At 38.8% G+C, this 12,024-nt stretch overlaps 1 protein-coding gene across 9 annotated transcripts in view; it reads right to left on the reverse strand.

Moving 5' to 3' along the window:
- Positions 1–3,201: 3,201 nt before the first annotated feature.
- Positions 3,202–12,024, reverse strand: part of ERCC6L2 (ERCC excision repair 6 like 2) — a 157,931-nt gene continuing 149,108 nt past the window's right edge. For all 9 annotated transcript variants that reach the window (XM_043546390.1, XM_043546396.1, XM_043546391.1 and 6 more), the window contains one exon: positions 3,202–11,261. In XM_043546390.1, the coding sequence (XP_043402325.1) occupies positions 10,295–11,261 (967 nt within the window). In that variant the 3' untranslated portion in view covers positions 3,202–10,294. The remainder of the gene's footprint in view (positions 11,262–12,024) is intronic.

The following is a 12,024-nucleotide window of genomic DNA, read 5'->3' on the forward strand; positions in this document are numbered from 1 at the left end:
CTCCTCCTCGCAGTTGATTTCTATCAAGGGGATGAGGTGATAACCATATGAAACCATTCCTTTTACTGTGAAGCTATTACAGATTCCACATAATCAATACCTCAATTGCAATCATGCAGGAACGTACCAGTGGAAGCTGCCCACATTCCATTCTGCCATAATCCTGTAACACTAAACACTAAATCCCCAAATTGCTCTTTACTTCCAAACCTACCCAGAAGATAATCACAGATTTCCAAGAAGACAAAGGGTACCTAAAAGTAATAGTTTCGGTGAAGGTCAAGCGCTTCCTTTCCAGCCAGTTTAGATTCCAGCTTTTATATATACAAATCTTATTCATGACAAAAAAGGGCATATACATATCCTCAGTGCACTGGAACTAATATTATTTACAGCTTTATATAATGCCCGTAGGTATAATATGTCATAATCTAAGAGGAAAATACATACAGAGATAATCTTAGTTTAAGACATTTTCTTGTGGAGTAGGTTAATAGACAACTAATGCACTTCTACATATAAATGAGAGTTGGTGAATCAATGAATAAATTATTTGTATACAATCTATGAAAGTTTGGATTTATTTATGCATATGCCTACTTACAGAAACAAATGGGTCTGCATCCTCATTCCTTGATTGCTTCAGATAGCTCTGCTCATTAAAACAAGAGCTGGTTTGTGCCAATGAACTCTCCTGTTTGGGCCCTGATTGTGTAATTGACTGCATGCAGATACTCCCTTACACCCACATGGAGTGATAAGAATAATCTAAAAGGAATAAGGTGAGCTACCATGAACCAAATCTATCCACTCCTACCAGCAAGTACCTTATGTTTAATGGTATCGGTCTCTGTTAAACCTAATGGTGTTTATGTGGACGTCTGATCTCAATTGTTTTGATGCTATCAGAAACCAATGAGACCAACACCATCTCCACACCACATCCTGGTCTGATGTCCAACTGATTTATGTCTGAGCAATGAAGAATGTCAAATGGTACTTCAGTTGGCTTGCTACCATTTTATCGAACTCCCTACCTCCAGAAAGGGCTATAAGTAACAAGGTTGTTAAAGTCAAACACTTTTTTGAGTGGTTTCAGAGTAACAGCCGTGTTAGTCTGTATTCGCAAAAAGAAAAGGAGTACTTGTGGCACCTTAGAGACTAACCAATTTATTTGAGCATGAGCTTTCGTGAGCTACAGCTCACTTCTCTAAGGTGCCACAAGTACTCCTTTACTTTTTTGAGTAAGGACCACATCATTTTTAAGGTTTGCCAGCAGCTTGCTGGCCATTAGGGAAACTAGAACAATCAATAAAGGACCCACGCACTATGGATGTGGGGTGGAAGAAAAAAATCATCACTGATGAGCCACAAACTGGGGGAGTGGTAAATAATGAAGAGGACAGTATTGCATCCAGTTTTGGGCTCCCCACTACAGAAAGGATGTGGACAAACTGGAGAGAGTCCAGCGGAGGACAACAAAAATGATTAGGGGGCTGGGGCACATGACTTATGAGGAGAGGTTGAGGGAACTGGGCTTATTTAGATTGCAGAAGAGAAGAGTGAGGGAGGATTTGATAGCAGCCTTCAACTACCTGAAGGGGGGTTCCAAAGAAGATGGACCTAGGCTGTTCTCAGTGGTGGCAGATGACAAAACAAGGAGAAACGGTCTAGGTTGGATATTAGGAAAAACTATTTCACTAGGTGGGTGGTGAAGCACTGGAATGGGTTACCTAGGGAAGTGGTGAAATCTCCATCCTTAGAGGTTTTTAAGGCCCGCCTTGACAAAGCCCTGGCTGGGATGATTTAGTTGGGGCTGGTCCTGCTTAGAGCAGGGAGTTGGATTAGATCACTTCCTGAGGTCTCTTCCTACCCTAATCTTCTATGATTCTATGACAGGTCACTGATTCAGAGTGATCTGGATCACTTGGTAAGCTAGGTGCAAACAAACAATATGTGTTTTAGTATGGCGAAAAGTAAATGTATTTATCTTGAAGCAAAGAATGTAGACCACACTTACAGGATGCAGACTCTACCCAAGGAAGCAGTGACTGAAATAGATTCGGGGATCATAGTGGATAATCAGCTGACCACAAACGCCCAATGTGATGCTGTAGCCAAAAGAACCAACACGGCTGCTACTCTGAAACCTTCTGGCATTGGAATCTATGACTATGAGAGGAGAAATGCGGGGCCTGGGTCTGGGTCTGGGTCCATCTCACAGATTAATATTGCTTTCCATAAAGCCTGCATAAGTCAAAATCACAGGATATTCAAGTTTTCTTCTATTCCTCTGTTGAGGCTACTTTTGTTGTCCTGTGTAAGGGAAACCTCCTTCTTCAAGTGTCCCAATTGGTTATCATAATTCTAAGTGATTCAAAGCCTTCAAGATTGCATCTAAAACACCAGGGGATATAATAAAAATGGTAACAGAATGCAGTTTCAGAAAGGTGATGGAAATACATCAGACGCTTATGCCAATTTCTTGTAAAGCCTAAACATGGTACTATTTCATCATATTTGTTAAGTACAGCAGCTTCCTTGCTCCAGGTACTTAAGTCAGATTTCCCATTTTAGTTTTCAGATGGCATCCAGTTACAATAAGTGTATAATGGCTAACACAGAGACAAAGTGAAGCCTATAACAGCTTCCCATGACCTAAAGTGGAATCTGCTCCAGATCAAATTTAAGCTTATTTTCCAGTGGGCACTCATCCAGACCACAAAAACCACTACAGTTCACAGACTGCTGCTGTGTAGTGTCAGTGTCCAAGGTTTTAAAATTCATAACATTTACCCTTCACATAAAACAATTTATACACTATATTCAAAGCAAAATCCTGGTATTATTAAAACAGTGTTAATTTTGAGATTTCAAAACCTACAAGCATCAGAAAATTCAGGGTTAAGGTTCCCTTCGTAGCCCTATACCTGGGCCTCTTGTAGCTACACATTATGCTAAAGTCCTACATTACACGACCCCATAGCACTGAGCTGCATGACACACGCTTCAGCATAGAAGGCATTAGGATTGCTTATCATTCAGCAATTTTTCTACTCCTGGAGAAATAATTTTTCACTAGATTTAATTTCAGTCAGTATGTTTCGGAGTGTAAGATGATTAATTGTGGGTAAGAAAGAATTCCCTCACCCCATACATAGTGTATGCAACACTAGTAGGGGACGACACATGGACCAATGGTCAGATCCAGTATTTATTTATTACACACAAAGACATGGAATGCATACAGACATAGGCATACATGCATATTTGTTTTACATGCAAAAAAACCCAGCAAGAATCTTATACCATGTTTTCCATCTCCAATTTATGTAGTCCTATTAGGTTATATTAGCTTAGGTGCAGAGGCTCTAATACAGAATAGCATGGCAGGGTACTTACAATATGTATTTCAGATATGAATAAATAAGAAATTACAGTTTATATGACCTCTCATGGCATTTAACAATATAAGTGATCTAAAACATAGTCTATGTGCGTGACACATGTACAAAGGTGCAGGGTTATGGTTAAACACTATCTTAATTATGCATTCCTTGATTTTGAGAGCTTTATTTGCAGCCTTAGTATAGCATTAATGTAGAAAGCCATAGCTACCTGTTGTGGGTCATTTATATTCAGATCCTGTACTTGCTACTTCTTTTGGCTGAAACACCTGTGGGGCAGATTCTCATGAGCATACAGCCATCCTTACTGGCATAAAGGTCGGGGGAGCACACCAGTACCCTCCATCCCAGCACAGTGTCAGAATGCAGGTTGGGGACTGCAGGGACTTGTCTCAATGCACTCCTGGCAGTTCACATGGCCCCAAACTCCCTCCTCACTGGCCCACATAGTGGGACAAACAAGCAATAGGGCTTACACTAGGAATATGGTGTCCTCATGTGCATTAGAGAGCTCCAGAAGGCATTCTACATCTGTATACTAGTAGCTATTAAGGCAAAATGCTTGCCAGAGTTCCTTCAGGGCTGGTCCTGCTGTACACTGCCCCCCTTAATGCAGGCCAGTGTGCAGTAGGCATGATAGATACCTTTATATTTTACCTAGAACCTAATGAATGTGCCTTCTGGGTAATGGAACCATTAGTGCAAAGATTCACATATCTTCTTTGGGAAATAACAGGAATATAAATGAAAGAATAATTTTTCATTTTCTGTTTCTCATGATTTTAAGCGTACACCTGAATACATGTACATTAGTAACATTTCTAAATGTTCTTATATTAACACTACTGGCCGATCAAAAAGTTCATCTACAAGCATTTCAATACTTTAGATGTGATTTGTTTATTTCAAGAACTATGTTACTAGCATTCAGAAGATATTTAAAGCCTACATTTTGAGTGTTTACTTTAAATAAAAACAATATTTGGGGTACCACTATGTCCCTAGTGTGGTATAATATATACATGAAAGATGGTCATATACATTTGTCTTTAGATTATGAAGCATCACAGTCTGACATTTAATCATAATCCCCTGCAGTCATCTGCTCTGAATCATTTGAGCACAAATTATTAAAAAGGTAATTTGGGTGTTAGAGATTTGAAGCTATTTTGCATGTAAAGTAGTCGTCATTGAAGTCACAGAAACTGAATGTAATGATTTTATAAAAAGTTGTCAGGAAATGTATAGGGCTTTGTTCTGACTAGATCTATTTAAATACATAGCCCTCTAAGATGGATCTGAACTGTGCATAATATTTGGCCTACGGCATGTCAGACAGGCATACGGGCACATACTGCCATAAACAAGAATCTAGACAGGCTCAGGTTGCAAGAGGCAAGCTGCATACCCCGCCCCAATGCGGGCAGTTGCCCCAGATAGAGAGGATTTATTCTTAGGCAGCAGGTGGCAGTACCACATTACGCTCCCCCACAGCTATTCCACTCTATCCAGAGCTACACAGAAACCCCGCTGATGGAGACTAATGTGGTATGTATTGAATAAGTTTGTTTCACCACTGTCTTGACTCAACCCACTTTCTGGGCAGTGCCAGCTGGCGACAGCCCATCTAGCTGAGCTGGAGTTGTAGGTGGCTTGTGCACTGTACTTTCCCACCAAACAGATTTTCCACTGGCACAGCTTGATCTTGCTGGTTTATGCCATACTTAACATTAGTACCATATTATAACACCTCACAATGTGTTATGGGACTCACCAGTTGAGAAGTTCCTGAGGTGAAGGACAAAAACCCTTACTGCTAACATTTAACAAACTTCTGAAGTAAAACAGAACCCTGAAGTAGTTACAACACAGCTAAGTGCCAGGAAACTAGAACAGCAATATCCCAAACCAAAACAGAATTCCAAACAGAAAAAGGCTGGCAATATGCCACAGTAACAGCTATACCATTCTCACCAAGGTCACGTGTCATAACTGTCACAGTTCAGGGCAATTGCACTTGTATTCCCTCTCTGTAGTCCCTCAAGGACAGACACTCTTGGTTCCTGGCTCCTAAGCCATCACCTCTTTTGGGTGGAGATCCGTCTCTCCCCCTCCTGTCTGGGGATTTTCCAGGCTGTACAGTTTCCTGCCTACACTTTGTTATCCCCAGCAAACCACGCTGCCTAAACAGGCCAGTGTGTGTGCTTTGCTTTCTCTGTAAAGGCTATGAACAGCATAATTGCCAGCAGTTATGAGCTACCTCACAGCTCTTTATAAGCAAGAACATTTATTCTGAAGATGAAAGTATTACAGAGAAAACATATAAAAATAAAGTTTCCTATACTCGTGCTAAAGTTTCCTATACACATTTCCTACAAGATTACCAGAGGTCACTCATCAGTCTTACGGCGATTCAGTGGGACAAAGTGCTTCCAACCCTTCCCAGGAAAGACTGGGGACTCCCTTGTATAGAGGGTCCTGTCCACTTACTGGATCAGACAGAAGGCCCTGAGTCCTTAAACACAGGTGATCTACCCAAAAGTCCTTTGTCTGCTGTCTCTAGAGAATCCAGTTTGAACCAGCACATGAGAGCCTCTCCAGGTGGCAGCCCTTCTTTGGATGTGTTACAGCCTGAGTGAATTTTCCCAGTCACCCCACACTGTTCTTAGTTCCTGGAGGAGCTATCGTCACCCTCCCGCATGGAATTACATATCATCCCTGTCCCACAATGATATACACACTTAATATAGGAAGATCTCCCAAAGATATTGCAGAAAATTGCTCTGTCTAGCCATATCTGGGGATCAATCCAACACACGGAACAGAGAGAGCCAAACAAAATAATACCACCATCTAGCTCTTACATAGCACTTTTCATAAGTAGATCACAAAGGAGAACACTGGCTCAGTTTCTTGAGAACATCCAGAATTCTGTTGACAGTGCTTGTGCACAGAAGAAACACAAGTCTGCTTTGTGAACTATAATGACAACTATGAGGAGCAGCAAACATGCCACTGTATAAGTAGCTGTTTCCAGAAGAAGTAGCGGCTGTACAATCAGAAAGCCACAGTGGTTCAGAAATAATGGCTATCAATAGATATTAGGGCTGTTGATTAATCGCAGTTAACTCACACGATTAACTAAAAAAAAATAATCAAAATTAGATTAATTGCACTGTTAAACAATAGAATACCAACTGAAATTTATTAAATATTTTGGATGTTTTCTACATTTTCAAATATATATATTTCAATTACAACACAGAATACAAAGTGTATAGTGCTCACTTTATATTATTTTTTATTACAAATACCTGCACTGTAAAAATGATAAACAAAAGAAATAGTATTTTTCAATTCACCTCATACAAGTACTGTAGTGCAATCTCTTTATCATGAAAGTGCAACTTACAAATGTAGGTTTTTTGCTACATAGCTGCACTCAAAAACAAAACAATGTAAAACTTCAGCGCCTACAAGTCCACTCAGTCTACTTCTTGCTCAGCCAATTGCTAAGAGAAATAAGTTTGTTTACATTTACGGGAGATAATGCTGCCCACTTCTTCATTACAATGTCACCTGAAAGTGAGAACAGGCATTCACATGGAACTGTTGTAGCTGATGTTGCAAGATATTTATGTGCCAGATGCGCTAAAGATTCATACGCCTCTTCATGCTTTGGCCATCGTTCCAGAGGACATGCTTCTATGCTGATGACGCTTGTTAGAAGAATAATGCGTTAACTAAATTTGTGACTGAACTCCTTGGGAGAGACTTGTATGTCTCCTGCTCTGTTTTACCCACATTCTGGCCATATATTTCATGTTATAGCAGTCTCGGATGATGACCCAGCACATGTTCATTTTAAGAACACTTTCACTGCAAATTTAACAAAATGCAAAGAAGATACTTATGTGAAATTTCTAGAATAGCTACAGCACTCAACTCAAGATTTAAGAATCTGAAGTGCCTTCCAAGATCTGAGAAGGGTGAGGTGTGGAGCATGCTTTCAGAAGTCTTCAAAGAGCAACACTCTGATGCGGAAACTACAGAACCCAAACCACCAAAAAGTAAATCAACCTTCTGCTGGTGGCATCTGACTTATGATGATGAAAATGAACATTTTTCGGTCTACACTGCTTTGAATGGTTATCAAGCAGAATCTGTCATCAGCATGGACACATGTCCCCTGGAATGGTGGTTGAAGTATGAAGGGAATATGAATCTTTAGTGTACCTGGCATGTAAACATCTTGCGACCCCAGGTACAACAATGCCATGCAAACACCTGTTCTCACTTTAAGGTGACATTGTAAACAAGAAGCAGGCAGAATTATTTTCTGTAAATGTAAATAAACTTGTTTGTCTGAGTGATTGGCTGAACAAGTAGGACTGATTGGACTTGTAGACTCTAAAGTTTTACATTGTTTTATTTTTGAATGAAGGTTTTTTTTGTATATAATTCTAAATTTGTAAGTTCAACTTTCATGTAAGGAGATTTTACTACAGTACTTGTATTTGGTGAATTGAAAAATAATTATTTTGTTTTTTACAGTGCAAATATTTGTAATAAAAAAATAAAGTGAGCACTGTACATTTTGTATTGTGTTGTAATTGAAAGCAATATATTTGAAAATCTAGAAAACGTCAAAATATTTAAATAAATGTTATTCTATTATTAACATTGCAATTAAATGCGATTCATTTTTTTAATTGCTTGACAGCCCTAATAGATATCGCTAAAAGGCAAAATAATTCCAATTTTTGTCATCTACCTTAATCTCAATAGAAGACATTGTTTTCTTTTTCTTATAATTGGTTGTATTAGTTGATAGTTTTTTTTCTAGGTGGTATTATGTTTTGTTAGCATTTGATTTTCAAAATAAGCGAAGGTATAACAGCAGCAACTCCAATCCATATTACTGACCCATGTGACAGAGATAGTAAGCTTTTGTCATTCTTATCCGCGTGAGGTGGTTGAGTCAGGAAACAAAAACCTGCATGCCCATGTAATACAATTTATTACACAGGTAGATCTCTGTTTTAGAGATGGGAAAACTGAAGCGCAGAGATTCAGTGACTTGCCCAAGTTGTTACAGAATGTGTGGCAGAAACGAAAACAGAAATCACATCTGAATCCCACTTCTGTGTCTCTACTACAATATCATAATTCTTTCCAGGAGCCTCTGGACTATGTAATTCTTCAGCTCACCTGTTTATGCTTGAGTGCAATTAAACTGCTTTGTTAACAGCCATTTTGGATCAAGCTACTATACTATAGGCAGTGACTTCATTTCAACAGCCGAATTACTTCAACAGAAATGTAATTGTTCTACAGTAAAAGTAACCACAGCTGTGTTTTAAGCGTGAATATTAATACCAGTTTTTAGGGCCACATTTTTATAAATAGGTACAGGCAATTGCACATGCTGCAATATGCATACACAAATACAGTGATTATGAGTGCAATCACAGTAACTGCACATGCAAGTAACAAAGTACACATCTAACAAGTCATCTGCACATATAATTGCATGTCCCCTTTTCTAAATATCTTGTTCATGTTATACATAAATGTGTATAACTCAGTATTGTATATAAAACATTTATTCTTTTCAGACCACATTTCTTACAAAAATGTAAACCAAATTATTTTTTGGGTGGAAAGAACTATCTCCCCCGCCCCCCCTCTTATAAAATACCCATATTTGATCTAAGTTATTTTCCCATCAATTTATTTTCATATTAGATACTCAAATGTTAAAATAAACTAAGAGAAAACACTAAACCTGAGATATTGAAGATAACTGGATTTATCTTGAACTTCATTATGAAATGGGCTGAAAAAAACCCGAGTGAAGAGAAAGCATCCCTGCCTGTGGTATTAACTGAATATCTTAACTACCTGGAGACCATGGTGGCAATGAATATTTTTGTAATATGGGTACTTGCCCACCAGAGAAATACGAGGAATCATAAGCGAGGCCTCCAACTTATTATGCACAAGCCAATGACTAGTTTCAATAAATGACATGCAGGAGTGAAAGTCTCCAAATTCCATTATCTGAGTTATTCAGTCCTCAAAAATTCTCTAGTTATAATTTAAAACTTATATGCAAAGCTCTGATTAGAAATTATTATTATTATATTATTATTAATTATATCAGATTAATTATATCAAATTATTCTCTGATTTAAAAACAATCTTGTTTAACAGCAGTCTTATTTGAGATTGCTGGGATCCACCCAAGCAGCATCAGAGGGGCTGCTGGCAGAGTGACAGCCTGAGCCACCCATATTTCAACAAGAGGAAAAAATACCCAGAGCTCCATTTAACTTTAGGCACATCAGCATCCAAAAGAAAACAACTCAAGCGATTAAAAAGAGTGTAATTTAAAATTAGCGTGAGTTAAATCACAGTAGGATGTGATAGAGCTAATGTGTACCTATACTCATGGATTGCAATAGCTGTGAAGACAGCATGGATTAGTAAACCATAACTCATGCCCTGCGGTGTTGTACTATTGAAGTAACACCTATCTTGTTGTGTTTTATGCCTCCATGATCACAGCAGAATCCCTAGTATGAGTCCACTGAAGTCAAAACAAATATGGGCCCCCTTATGATTACAAACAAATTACAAGGCCAGGGTTTAAATGACACTAAGATCCTACATTTACATCACCAGTATTTCCGCCTTGCTTATTGCAGAGAAACATAGGGTAGAATATCTTACAGTATGCCCCAAGGCCAATGGTCACAGTAAGATATAATGGAATGCTGTCCCATAATGTATGCTACTAACACCAGTAAGTTTTCTTAAGCTGTATTTGTGTGACTGATGAATTTATTACCTGAGCTTTAAGATCAGTCTTTCATATTTAGACATCAAAAGGTGTGTGTGCCAGATGTAGACTCATCTGAATCACTTAGATTATATTTTTTCCATAAAAAATTATCATTTTGTTTCCAAAGAGAACTTTCATGAACCTCCTTCTTTTTTGTCAAAGCAATAGGAGGTGCTCTTTCACACAACTCCTCTATGACGGCCATGTCTGTGAGCTTTCTGAGACTCTCATCATTCTGCTCATTCAACACATCCCAGAAGTCTTTTGGTCGTTCTTTTGCTTTTTCTGCAGGCCTTGAAAGAGATGTTCTTGGCAGCTCCGTAGGCCTGTTTCCATTACTTTTGAAGAGGTCATTGAGAACAGAGGTGTCTCCTAGTAAGTCTACAAAAGAGTTTTTCTTGTAAGTCTGAGTTTCTCTTTCTCTGTTTTCTGACTGAGACAGGGATCTTTTTCTTGGAGATTCCATCCCCTCTGAGTCCTGCTGTCCTTTAGTGATATTTACAGAGAGCACATCTATTATTTCTGATTTACTGCTTACTGAGTCAGTTGCCATAAAATCTTTGAATGGTTGACTGTTTCTCCCACTGATGCTATTTTGGGTATTGACAGTGGACAATTGTTTATCTTTTGAATTAAGACACACAGCATCTTGTATGCAGAAATCATTGTGAAACTCTTTTGCTTCTCCTTTGTGTCTTTTTTGGCTACATATTCCTGCAGTCACACAGGGAGGATCTTCAGCTGAAGGACCAGACCTTGACTGTCCACATTTTACAATGGCCCTTCTCTTTCTACAATGACTTGTATACACCTCTTCTTCCTCACACCCATCTGAAACGTGTACTGGAACTTTGACTGGAAATAAGTCCTCTAACTCTGGACATTTTCCAGCATAAAAATCTCTCAACATTTTCTGTCGTACTCCTGATGTGGCTTTTGCAATACATTCTGCAAGTTCTTCAACTGAAGCCATGTTAAAGTGGGATACCATTTCTTCAAACTGTTTCCTATCACCATCAATAAAGAAAAACAAGATTATCTTGTCTTAATTTTTTTTTAAAAGACACAGAGTATAAAATAAAGATACAATCAATTCATTCAGTTTAATTAACTTATATAACACAAACCTAGACGAGAACTGAAAGTCATATCCTTATTGGTAACAGTACTAGTTCTGACTTCAATTGCAAGGAAAAGACCAAGAGCAAAATATTCAAAGTTGCCAAAGTGACACAGGGCTTGTCTACATCATGGTGGGGTAATGTGCTCTACATGGGCGTGCTTTCCAAAGGGCACTAACGTGTTGCTGATTAATAGGTCCCTGTAGACCCTGCTGATGTGCTTTAACATAGCACTGTTTGAAACAGCTGTAGGTGAAACTGCACTATGGAAACTTTAGCATGCACCAGCATGCTACAGGGTCTACAGGGACCAATTAATGCACAACCAATTAATGCACTTTAGAAATCACAAAATTGGAGAGCATATTTCCCCCACGTGCAGACAAGCCCTTAGGAGTCCAATTTTCAAAAGTGACTTAGGTACTCAGGAGCCTAAGCTTTATTGAAAGGCAATGGGACTGAGGCCCGGTCCTACATCTAAAATGTAGGTCGACCTAACTATATCATTCAGGGATATGAAAAATGCACACCCCTGAGAGATGTTGTTAAGACAGCCTAAGACCCAGTGTACACATCACGAGCTTGACGGAAGAATTCTTCTGAGAACTAGCTACTGTCTCTCAAGGGGGTGGATTTAGTACAGTGCTGG

Source organism: Chelonia mydas, chromosome 5 (genome assembly GCF_015237465.2).
Source record: "Chelonia mydas isolate rCheMyd1 chromosome 5, rCheMyd1.pri.v2, whole genome shotgun sequence".
NCBI lineage: Eukaryota > Metazoa > Chordata > Testudines > Cheloniidae > Chelonia > Chelonia mydas.